This window comes from Pteropus alecto, unplaced genomic scaffold, assembly GCF_000325575.1.
Source record: "Pteropus alecto unplaced genomic scaffold, ASM32557v1 scaffold8, whole genome shotgun sequence".
Classification (NCBI taxonomy): domain Eukaryota; kingdom Metazoa; phylum Chordata; class Mammalia; order Chiroptera; family Pteropodidae; genus Pteropus; species Pteropus alecto.
In genome coordinates, this window is record NW_006494609.1 from 22728150 (window position 1) to 22739740 (window position 11591).

Below are 11591 nucleotides of genomic sequence, written 5' to 3' on the forward strand. Positions count from 1 at the left end.
TGGCCCTCTTTGACGTGTGGATTGATGTCCAGAGGCGCTGGGTCTACCTGGAAGGCATCTTCACAGGCAGTGCAGACATCAAGCACCTGCTGCCTGTGGAAACGCAGCGCTTCCAGAGGTGAGGCCTGCAGCCAGGGGCGTGAGGGCTCTGGACCGCATGGGGCTGCGCACCTCCCCTCGCACAAGGCTGACCTCGACTTGGGTTTGGTTTGTAGTATCAGCACGGAGTTTCTGGCGCTGATGAAGAAGGTGTCGAAGTCTCCACTTGTGATGGACGTTCTCAACATCCAGGGGGTGCAGCGGTCTCTAGAGAGACTGGCGGACCTTCTAGGAAAGATCCAGAAAGCACTGGGCGAATACCTGGAAAGAGAGCGGTCATCTTTCCCCAGGTAGGTGGTGGTTTCGCTTTTACTGAAATGGTGTTCTGTTTCGGCCCAACCCCCTCCCTTCTGGGCCTGCGTGTTGGTCACTTTTGACATCGAGGGTTTCGTTACACGTAATGAATACCATTTCCCTTTCATGCACTGATTCCTAATTATAATGAATAGTTCTTAATTTTCTACCTCAGATTTGTTCATTAAGCTTCATTTAAAATCTCATCCACATTCCCAGGCAGCTTACATCTCTTAAAAATTTGGCTCTGGTCTATAGCCATGCCAACCTGAATGTGCCCAATCTTGTCTGATCTCAGAAGCTAAGCAGGGTTGGGCCTGGTTAGTACTTAGATGGGAGACCACCTAGGAAGACCAGGTGCTGTAGGCGTTAAAAAAGAATTTGGCTCTGATTATTATCTAAGTGGCTTTTCCACCTTTCTCAATAGTTTACCTAGTATAGATCACACAGGTTTTTAAAAAACGAGTTCATGTAGTAAGGTGAATGACATAAAACGTATGGAATTCATCTTCAAAGTCTTGATAAATAAATTTGTATGTTTTGCTGAGGGTTGGGAGGAATTTGGATGTATCTGAATTCAGGCCGGATAGAAAATGTCTGCCACCTTCCTCATCCACTTTCTATAATTTGATGTTTTCCCGTAATGCACATTATTTGTATATATGTAACATTCTAAGAACTTATGCTGTTTTAATTCTAGGTTCTATTTTGTGGGTGATGAAGATTTGCTTGAAATCATTGGAAACAGCAAGAATGTAGCTAAATTACAGAAACACTTCAAGAAAATGTTTGCTGGGGTTTCGAGCATCATTCTGAACGAGGATAACTCTGTCGTCTTGGGCATTTCATCCCGCGAAGGAGAAGAGGTAGTCGGGTGGTGTTTGTGATCTTGAAAACTTCTCTCCCATTTGTGTGCATCTTAATTTTTAAATTTTACTTATTTCAGGTTATGTTTAAAACTCCTGTGTCAATTACTGAGCATCCCAAAATCAATGAATGGCTCACGCTGGTAGAAAAGGAGATGAGAGTCACTCTGGCTAAGCTCCTGGCTGAGTCTGTTACAGAAGTTGAGATTTTTGGTAAAGCAACTTCAATTGACCCCAATACCTACATCACTTGGATTGACAAATATCAGGTAACATAGACTAGAAGTGGAACAGGCCAAAGGAAGCTACCTGCTGATTTCTAAAGTCACCCTTTGAGATCTTGTGTCTCGTGTCTTTCAGGCCCAGCTTGTGGTTCTGTCAGCCCAGATAGCCTGGTCTGAAAACGTGGAGACAGCTCTGAGCAGCATCGGCGGGAGTGGGGACGCGGCGCCCTTGCACTCCGTGCTGAGCAACGTGGAGGTCACGCTCAACGTGTTGGCCGACTCGGTCCTCATGGAGCAGCCCCCGCTCCGCAGGAGGAAGCTGGAGCACTTGGTCAGTCCCGCGCCTGCCTCGCTGCTCCCTAGTTCGGCTCTCACGCCTTCAGCTCAGGCAGTGGGTCGTGCTTGGAAAGTGTTCTAACTGGCATCGTGGGGGGAGCAGATGGCAAATGGATGTGCCCTGGGGTGGGTACTTGGCTCTCTGTTCTTGTCCAGAGGTAATCGTTTTGCATATCCTGGTAAAAAGGAAGCGAGGACCGTGGGCGGGGTCTTTCATTCTGTCTCATCTCCTTCCCGAAGAGGCGCTGTGGGCAGTGTCAGCAGGCCCCGAGCTCAGAGTTCCCCATTCCGGGGTTTGTGCCCCGATGGACAGCGCGGACCGTTAGGGCAGAGACAGCTGTCCCCTGTCCTCCATCACGTTTTATGTTGGCTGCAGAGTTTTTCCTCGGTGAGGTGGTTTTGGGTTTGCTGCAGCTCTTCATCTTATTTAATTGCACTTCATGGAAGTGAGTTTCTAACAGTGGATTTGCGTCTTGAAGCCTAGTACGGACACCCCGAGCTCCCCGTGTCGGTCCCCCGACACGGGGGACGATCCATACACCCACGAAGGCACTGCAGGCTCATGTCGGGACAGGCTCTCACGGTGACTCTCTTCAGATTACAGAGTTGGTTCACCAGAGAGACGTGACCAGGTCCCTCATCAAAAGCAAGATCGACAACAGCAAGTCCTTCGAGTGGCTCAGCCAGATGCGGTTTTACTTTGACCCTAAGCAGACAGATGTGTTACAACAGTTGTCCATCCAAATGGCAAACGCCAAGTTTAACTATGGCTTTGAGTACCTGGGCGTTCAGGACAAGCTGGTCCAGACCCCCCTCACCGACCGCTGCTACTTGACGATGACACAGGCCTTGGAGGCCAGGCTGGGCGGGTCCCCATTTGGTAAGTTACTCCACAAACCCAGACAGATGGAGGCTGAGAGCAAGTATAATTTTCAAAGATTAAGTAAATGATTTATGTATATTTCTTTATTTTATTATTAGTTTTAAGTATACAGTACATGGGTCAGACATTTATGTAGTTCATGAAACGATCCCCCAGATCACTCCAGCACCCCTCTGGCTCTCCACACAGACATTACATTACTGCTGACTGCGTTCCCTGTGCTGTACCCCTCAGCCCTGTGACCATCTATCAACTACTAGTTTGTACCTCTTTAATCCTTCACTTCTTTCTTCCAGCCCCCCAAACCCCTTCCCCTCTGGACGTCACCAGGTTGTTCTCTGTATTTGTGAGTCTGTTTTCGTTGAGTTTGTTCTTTATGTTCCTTAGATTCCACATATAAGTGAAGTCATATGGTCTTTATCTTTCTCTGTTTGACTTATTTCACGCAACGTAATAATCTCTAGGTCTGTTCATGTCACTGCAAATGGTAGGATTTCATTTTTTATGGCTGAGTGATATTCCATTGTACACATGGACCATAACGTCTTTATGCAGTCGTCTATCGAGGGGCACTCAGGTTGCTTCCATATCTTGGCTGTTGTAAATAGCGCTGCCGTGAGCGTAGGGGTGCACAGATCTTTACAAATTATCGTTTTGGTTTTCTTTAAATATTTTTCTTAATTGCATGATTATCATATTCTAAAAACTTCCCATTTGTTTGCATTTATTGCATCTACTTTGACTTTTTAAATGAATTGCCTTTTACTGTTCTCTTAAAACTGAGGCTGAGTCACTTTCCTCATGTCACAGGGCCTGCCGGGACTGGGAAGACCGAGTCTGTCAAAGCTCTGGGCCATCAGCTTGGACGCTTTGTCTTGGTTTTCAACTGTGACGAAACCTTTGATTTCCAGGTGAGAAGCTCTGTGGGATCCACTCAGAATCTCACGGCCCGAGAGGGTCAGGTGGGGATACCGAGCCTGTGCCTCCCTCAAAGCCACTGGCCCTTCCCCAGTGTGGCCTTTGGATCATTTGGAGACCGGGTGTTGCTGTGGACCGTTTGGTACCCAGCATACATGCTTTGGCCTTGCCTTGAGCTTCATGTTTTCAGTTACCTGTTTAATGTAACATCATTTTTCTTAGGGTAATTTCTTAAAGAAGTTGCATACCTGGGAATAAACAAATGTTATGAGAAAGATTGTTTTAATCAACAAATAGTGATAGAATAAAAACAACTTCGTCGTTAGGATTTGGGGCACAGAAGGAAAAAGTATGATACTCTGTGTCTACCCACTCACAGTCACCGTTTATGAAGTCCTTTGCCATGTGCGGGCAGTGGGTCCTTGCCTCGCCTGTGAATCTGGTTCCACCTTCATGGCCACCTTGCGGGGAGGTGCTATGATCCCCACTCCAAAGAAGAGCGGGCGTGGGTCCCCAGATGAGACTTGCCCAAGGTCAGACAGATCTCCCGAGCCAGGTTGTGAGCCCTGTGGATCAGGGCAAAGGCAGGTAGTTTTAGCTTTTTCTTTCTTCCTGTTTTAGGCAATGGGACGGATCTTTGTGGGGCTTTGCCAAGTGGGGGCGTGGGGCTGCTTCGATGAGTTCAACCGCCTGGAGGAGCGCATGCTGTCGGCTGTGTCCCAGCAAGTGCAGTGCATTCAGGAAGCACTGCGTGAGCACTCCAACCCCAACTACGACAAGAGTAAGCCTCCTTCCTGCGGCGGTCCCCGGAGGACGTGGAGCGGGGTGCTCCCCACTGTGGATGTTTGTCAGCTCTCCGCTTAGAAACGAGTGCACAGTTAGCTTAGCTCCCCGGGCTCAGTTGCAGGCAGCGTGCTGGGCCCCTGGTGGAGGTGGGGGAGACCCGGGTAGTGCCGCACTGGCGGCTTGTGCTCCTCATCCCAGAGCAGCCCTTGCCCGAGCAGTCCTTCCTCGGGGGCCAGGAACCCTGTGTGCCTCCCACAGCGTCTGCCCTGGAGCAGGTGCTGGGCCCGCGTGGGCCCCCACGCTCCCTTCCTCCCCCAACCCTGGCTCCCGGGCCGGCTGTTGGCCAGTCCTCCAACATGGAGCGTGGGTGCGAGCCCTCAGCCCGGTGAGCAGCTGTCATGAGAGGCTCTGGGGCTGCCTCCCACCGCGCTCCACACGAAGCCCAAGCGTGCGGGGCAGGTGGGCAGGTGTGGGGCAGGGGAGCCCATTGGTGCGTAATGCGCACGTCTAGCTCTCTGCGTGCCCTTTTGTTCCATGAAAGCGGTGACTTTGCCTAGCAAACAGTTTGCCAGACCTCCTAGGCAGAGCAAGGGGGTCTCCAGGAGAGTGGTACCTGTGCGCATGGGGTTTCCTTCTGGGGCGCACTTGCTGCGCCCCCAGGCACCTGGGAGCTGCGCGTGGTTTAACGGCCCTGGGAAAGGGTGATTCTCACCATCTCAACCAGCCAGGTGTGTCACAGCGTTGACTTTTTATTTCTGCAACTCTCATTGGATGGCATTTGTAGTCTGACGTTGACCCTGTGACGTAACATGGTACAACTACATGGCGAGCTTCCTGCCCTGGCGGCTCGATCTGTTACACAGACACTTCCATGTAGGTGACGTGTGCACAGTGGGTCTGCCGGGCAGGGTGCACGTGCCTGGTGAGGGTCTAACAAAAGGCCAGAGAGTGGCTCTCCTGGAGTCCTGGGCTTTGGGTTTCCGAGGCCAGTGGGGAAGTGGGTGCTTTGTCATTTCAGAGAGATTTTTAAAATAGATTTTTGAACATCACGAGTCTTAACGCCATCCTCCAATTTTCAGCCTCTGCGCCCATTACCTGCGAGCTGCTCAACAAACAAGTCAAGGTGAGCCCAGACATGGCCATCTTCATCACCATGAACCCTGGCTACGCAGGCAGGTCGAACCTTCCAGACAACCTGAAGAAGCTGTTCCGGAGCTTGGCCATGACCAAGCCCGACCGGCAGCTCATCGCCCAGGTCATGCTGTACTCACAGGGCTTCCGCACCGCCGAGGTCCTCGCCAACAAAATCGTGCCATTCTTCAAGTGAGTAACTCAGCGTGATTCGTCATCACGGTTCTAAGTTAGATGTGCCTGTTGAAACCTCACCTCTCGTTATGGCGCATCTTTCAAAGTATCCTCTGATTTCTTGATAACTTGACGCTGTTGCTGCTTAAAGCAGACGGGCCGTTCCAACTTCTCTTCTCTAGACTGTGTGATGAGCAGCTCTCGTCTCAAAGTCATTATGACTTTGGTCTCCGAGCTCTGAAGAGTGTGCTGGTGAGTGCGGGGAATGTGAAGAGAGAGCGGATTCAGAAGATAAAGAGGGAGAAAGAAGAACGAGGCGAAGCGGTCGACGAAGGCGACATTGCAGAGAATCTGCCCGAACAAGAGGTTCGTACAGATAGATGCTCCTTCAGCCCCTCGAACCTTGAGCTCTGTTTAAATCCACCTTTTCAGCATTTCAGCTGTGACTCGGGCGTCCTCAGTGCGGTCCTCGCGGGGTGCTCCTGAGCAGAGGGGGCTCACACCGGCGCAGTGGGCTCAGGGCATGCGTGCAGGGGCGGGCGCGGTCACACCGCTCACTCACGGCTGCGCGGCATGACGTGCCTCCCGGGCTGCAGCAGTAGAAGTGCGAGCCGGGCTCCCTGCCCCTCGGCGCTCAGTCCCTGTCCCCTCACAGATCCTGATACAGAGCGTCTGTGAGACGATGGTGCCAAAGCTGGTGGCAGAAGACATCCCGCTGCTCTTCAGTCTGCTGTCGGACGTGTTCCCCGGGGTCCAGTATCACCGCGGCGAGATGACCGCACTTCGCGAAGAGCTGCGGAAAGTGTGCCAGGAAATGTACTTGACGTATGGAGATGGAGAAGAAGTTGGCGGGATGTGGGTTGAAAAGGTAACTGGGCTTGTTCTATTGAGTGCAGTCCCCACGGACCCGCTGGCTGCAGTGACCACGGCCGCGGGACACCGGGAGGAAACTGCGAAGGCCGGGGGGCACATCACTGGTTTATCAAGATTCGTCCCCAGGCCTGTTCGGACTTTTCCTCAACTGAAATGTAGAGAGAGCAAAACTTACCAGAAAATTCCCTTATGTGGTGTATTTCACTCTCTGAAAATGCAGGCTAACGGCGTGATAACGGTGGAAAGTGTTTATGCCAATGAAAGTTTTATTTACAAGACTTTCTAACACCAACATAAATTGACAGTATAGGTTTGCTAACCGATACATGACTTAAATTCTGTACTGGCTTCTTTCCTTCCTCTTGTGAGACGTAACAAAAAGTGTGGTATTTACACAAGTTGTGTTCCGAGCCTGCGAGTCGCTGCACTCGATTAGACAAATGGCGTGTCCACGTGGTCTCCTCCCTACTTGGAGGGATCTTATGTGTCTTTCTTGCCGCCACTGGGCAAGCATCTCCTGCCCTGCTGGCTCGCACCCTTCCTGACTTATCAAAGAACGCCCCGCAGGGTACTTAAAACTCTGCTGGAATTATTTATTGTAGACGTGGCCTATGCAAAGCATCTCTGGTTAAAACTTCCAGTCCTGCCTGTAAGAATTTGTAGCACATGTTTCTTGCTCGTTGACGTGGGACGTGGATGAAGATCCCTGCACGTTCTTCCTCTGGGTGGTTACGATGCCCGTCCATGTGGCCCGCAGGTTCTCCAGCTCTATCAGATCACCCAGATCAACCACGGCCTGATGATGGTGGGGCCCTCCGGCAGTGGCAAGAGCATGGCCTGGCGCGTTCTTCTGAAGGCTTTGGAGAGACTGGAGGGTGTGGAGGGCGTGGCCCATATCATCGACCCCAAGGCCATCAGCAAAGACCACCTCTACGGAACCCTGGACCCCAACACCAGGGAATGGACAGATGGGCTGTTCACACATGTTCTGAGGAAGTAAGTTCGCTCTGATCAGTGTTTGTATCTGGGGGAACATGGAACCTGGGTGTCCTGTCCTTAAAATACCAGTGTGTTATTTTTCCAACCAAAGTCTGTGCAAGTTAAAAAACTGCTTGAGAAGCCGTGACAGGTTGAGCATTTTTAAGGCTTAAAATTCCGAGTTGGCCAACAGCCGTCTGAACCTCTCAAACCAGGATCATCGACAACGTGCGGGGCGAGCTGCAGAAGCGCCAGTGGATTGTCTTCGACGGCGACGTGGACCCTGAGTGGGTTGAGAACTTGAACTCGGTGCTGGATGACAACAAGCTGCTGACTCTGCCAAACGGGGAGCGCCTCAGCCTCCCGCCCAATGTGAGTGGCCCTCCTGCCTGCCTCTCCCTGTCGTCGTGGCGTGCCAGGCACCCCGCTTTGGATCCACGGCCAACGAGTACAGCTGCAGACACAGGGTCCGGGGCTGTGGGGCAGCGAACGGTTGTGTAGGGCTGTCTGTCTCTCTGTGGTCCAGACATTTATGTCCCCATACTGGCGAGGGATATCTTTAGTGGGCGTATTAACGACTCCGCTGTTTACTGTATATCAAGCCTCCTTCCAACCCTGGACGGAGAGGCTGTGGTTAGAATTTCTGAAGTTACCACACATCAGGGAAGCAGCAGAATGAGGAATTTGGGTGTGGAAACTGTGAGGCTGTCCCGTGGAAATGAGCGTTTGATCCGGGTCCTGAGCACACCGGATCAAGAAGTGTGGACAAGCTGGCATGGGTTCACGTTCGTTCTTTGACCCAGCATGTTGGGAACGTTGTCACATGCCAGCCCTTGTTCCGGATGCTAAAGATACAACAGTAAGCAAAACAGACGAGACCCTCGCTCTCCTGAGCTCACGGTCTGCTGGGGTGACAGAGAAGCAGGAAAAATGGTGATGGTGCTGAGGAGACGAGCTGGAAGAGAGTGGTCGAAGCTGGTGAGAGGTGGCGGTCACTCCGTCAGCACGGGCGGCAGAGGTCCTGCTGGAAGGCAGCGGTTTCAGTAGAGGTGGAGGTGTGGCGTGGTAGCCCTGCGGGCCTCGGGCATCAGGGCGGGGGCGGGCCCCAGGAGGAGGGGCCCGGGGTGCCCAGTGTAGGCGAGGACAGCAAGGGCCAGTTGGCTGATGTGGGGACAACTAGGGGAGAAAAGTCGGGTGAGACCACAGAGGAAACAGTGCCACCAGGTCGGGCTTGGGGTCCCGGTGAGGCCTGGAGTTTGCCCTCAAGTGAGTCGGGAGCCATGAGAACGCCTGGATCGGGGCGATACAAGCTGCTTGTTTACAGAGACCGGGAAGAGGGCTGGCTTGGAGCACGGGGACCCTTGAGAGGACGTGCTGCCCTAGGCATAGCGTGGGTTGGGCTGGAAGTAGAGGTGTTGGAAGGTGGCCAGTGGTGGATTTGAAACTTGTGCTGATGGCGTCACTGATAGATGGGAGGTGCGTGTGGGAGAAAGAGGGGTGGAGTGTGACCCCCAAGAGGTTTGGCAGCTGGTGAACACAAGCCGTTGTCACAAAGGGTCAGCCTTAATGGTTGTCATCACTGTAGAGCCAAGCCGTGGGTGCTTCGTGCTGCTCTGAAAGTGTGCGCCCCCTCGGACTCGAGTCTCGGTTTGACCTGCAAGGCCTTTCTCGTAGCTTCTCGTCCCGCAGATTCTAACTTGTCAGGAGATTCCTTCCCTGTGAGGCTTGTCAGCACTGAGGGTTAGGGCTCTGGAGTTGGGGCACCTGGTTTGAGTCTCAGCCCCACCATCCGCTGGTGGTGGGACCTCCATCTGTAAGATGGAGACGATGTGGGCCCACCTCGAGGGTTCCCGCCCAGAGCACTGGCAGGGACCAGGGACTGGCGGGTGTGCGGTCGTGGCTGGCGCCCCTCTGAGGGGCTATAGCTTCCCTCCCTCCAGGATCTCGTCCTCTCGTGGCCCAGTGCTCCTCCCCACCACACTCGTTGCTGCCCAGTTCCCTGTGGGGAGAGGTCGGTGGATGTCGCAGTCATGTGACCCGTAGATATTTCTACTTTTAAACTAAGTGCGGAGCAGTTACCTTCAAGTCGCCCTTTCAGTGTGTGTGCAGGTCACGGGATTTTAACATCCAGGTTTCTACCAAACCTGCATCGTGTAATCTGCTTAATGCTTTCTCTCAAGGTGCGAGTGATGTTTGAAGTGCAGGACTTGAAGTACGCCACGCTGGCCACGGTGTCACGCTGCGGCATGGTCTGGTTTAGCGAGGACGTGCTCAGCACGGACATGATCTTCAACAACTTCTTGGCCAGGCTGCGCAGCATCCCGCTGGACGAAGGAGAGGACGAGGCCCAGCGCCGGCGCAAGAGCAAGGAGGACGAGGGCGAGGAGGCGGCTTCCCCGATGCTGCAGGTAGGGGCCGGCGTCCCCCGGGGAGCTGGGGACCCTGGGGCTGCTGCTGGAGCCGGCCCCCACTAGACGTGTCTGACGCCTGCGCCTAGGGAAGCGGGAAGCGGGCTGTGGCAGCTGCCAGGCGGGGCCGCGCTCGGGAACGAGCCCCCCCTTCCGTTTCCTTACCTTCCTCTGCAAACTGACGAGAGAGACTGACCTTTTCATTTCAATGGCGGACACCCGCGTTCCCAGGAAACGTGGTTTTTGAGAACCAGCAGGACGAAGGGATGAGGGTTGGTCATCGAAACTTCATCCTTCAGTTTTTTAATCCAAAAAGTTATTTTTCAGAGGTCGTGCGACCCGCTCCCAGGCCTAGGCGATAAGAGATGAAAATTCCTGAGCTTTTGACATGGTCGGTTAAGCACCGTTTACTTCCCCTTCCAGATCCAGAGGGACGCAGCAACCATCATGCAGCCGTACTTCACGTCCAACGGCCTGGTCACCAAGGCGCTAGAGCACGCCTTCAAGCTGGAGCACATCATGGACCTGACGCGCCTCCGCTGCCTGGGCTCGCTCTTCTCCATGCTGCACCAGGCCTGCCGGAACGTGGCGCAGTACAACGCCAACCACCCCGACTTCCCCATGCAGATCGAGCAGCTGGAGCGCTACGTGCAGGTCAGGGCGCGCCTGCACCGCCGGGCGGTGGGCTGCACAGGCCTCGCCTGTCGGGGTCCCGACCCTCCTGACACCACAGGCCCACTGGGGAGCGTCCTTTCCTGGGGAGAGGGCCAGCCTTTCACGGAGGGCAGGCATGACCCCGGAACGCCGGGAGCCACTCCGAAGGTTAACGTTGCCGTAAACGTCTTTGTTCTGGTGCTGAAACTTTGTGGCTGATGATTGTACTTTCTCTCTCAATAGCGATATCTGGTTTATGCCATCCTCTGGTCCTTGTCTGGAGACAGTCGGCTGAAAATGAGAGCGGAGCTGGGTGAATACATCAGGAGGATCACGACCGTGCCGCTGCCGGCCGCCCCCAACGTCCCGATTATCGATTATGAAGTAAGTGCGCCGGCCGCCGCCCGCCTCCCTCTCCCTCCATTCTTGCCGTGTTGGTTTGATTCACCCTGGAGCCACCTCACCATGATCTCTGATTTTGTCATCCCATTTCGTAACAGCACCTCATCCTCTTAGTTTTGTGTGGTACAAGGAATGCAGATTAACTTAAAGGTTCTGATTTCCGTGGACACGAGGGGCATGTGGGTCCCGGGGTGACGGCTCCGTCTCTGTGTGTAGGTGTCCATCAGTGGAGAATGGTCGCCGTGGCAGGCCAAGGTGCCTCAGATTGAAGTGGAGACACACAAGGTGGCGGCCCCTGACGTCGTCGTGCCGACCCTGGACACCGTCCGCCACGAAGCCCTCTTGTACACCTGGCTGGCTGAGCACAAGCCCCTAGTCCTGTGCGGCCCCCCTGGGTCCGGCAAGACCATGACCCTCTTCAGCGCCCTCCGGGCCTTGCCCGACATGGAGGTAGGCGCCGGGAGGTGGGCAGCGAGCCTTCAGTGGTCCAGCGTGGACGGGTCCTGCAGCGCTGTTCCTCCCTGCCCAGGTCGTGGGCCTGAACTTCTCGAGCGCCACGACCCCG

At 53.9% G+C, this 11591-nt stretch overlaps 1 protein-coding gene and 1 pseudogene across 1 annotated transcript in view; both read left to right on the plus strand.

Moving 5' to 3' along the window:
* Positions 1–11591, plus strand: part of DYNC1H1 (dynein cytoplasmic 1 heavy chain 1) — a 66587-nt gene that overhangs the window by 30262 nt on the left and 24734 nt on the right. The window contains 18 exon segments of the mRNA XM_025042127.1: positions 1–118; positions 216–389; positions 1094–1259; positions 1340–1528; positions 1620–1814; positions 2417–2699; positions 3513–3613; positions 4242–4401; positions 5486–5729; positions 5894–6077; positions 6367–6579; positions 7342–7580; positions 7778–7934; positions 9743–9970; positions 10394–10624; positions 10868–11008; positions 11243–11476; positions 11556–11591. The exon segment at positions 1–118 is cut by the window's left edge and continues 7 nt beyond it; the exon segment at positions 11556–11591 is cut by the window's right edge and continues 210 nt beyond it. Coding sequence (XP_024897895.1) covers positions 1–118; positions 216–389; positions 1094–1259; positions 1340–1528; positions 1620–1814; positions 2417–2699; positions 3513–3613; positions 4242–4401; positions 5486–5729; positions 5894–6077; positions 6367–6579; positions 7342–7580; positions 7778–7934; positions 9743–9970; positions 10394–10624; positions 10868–11008; positions 11243–11476; positions 11556–11591 — 3293 coding nt within the window.
* LOC112473760 lies at positions 644–762 on the plus strand (annotated as a pseudogene).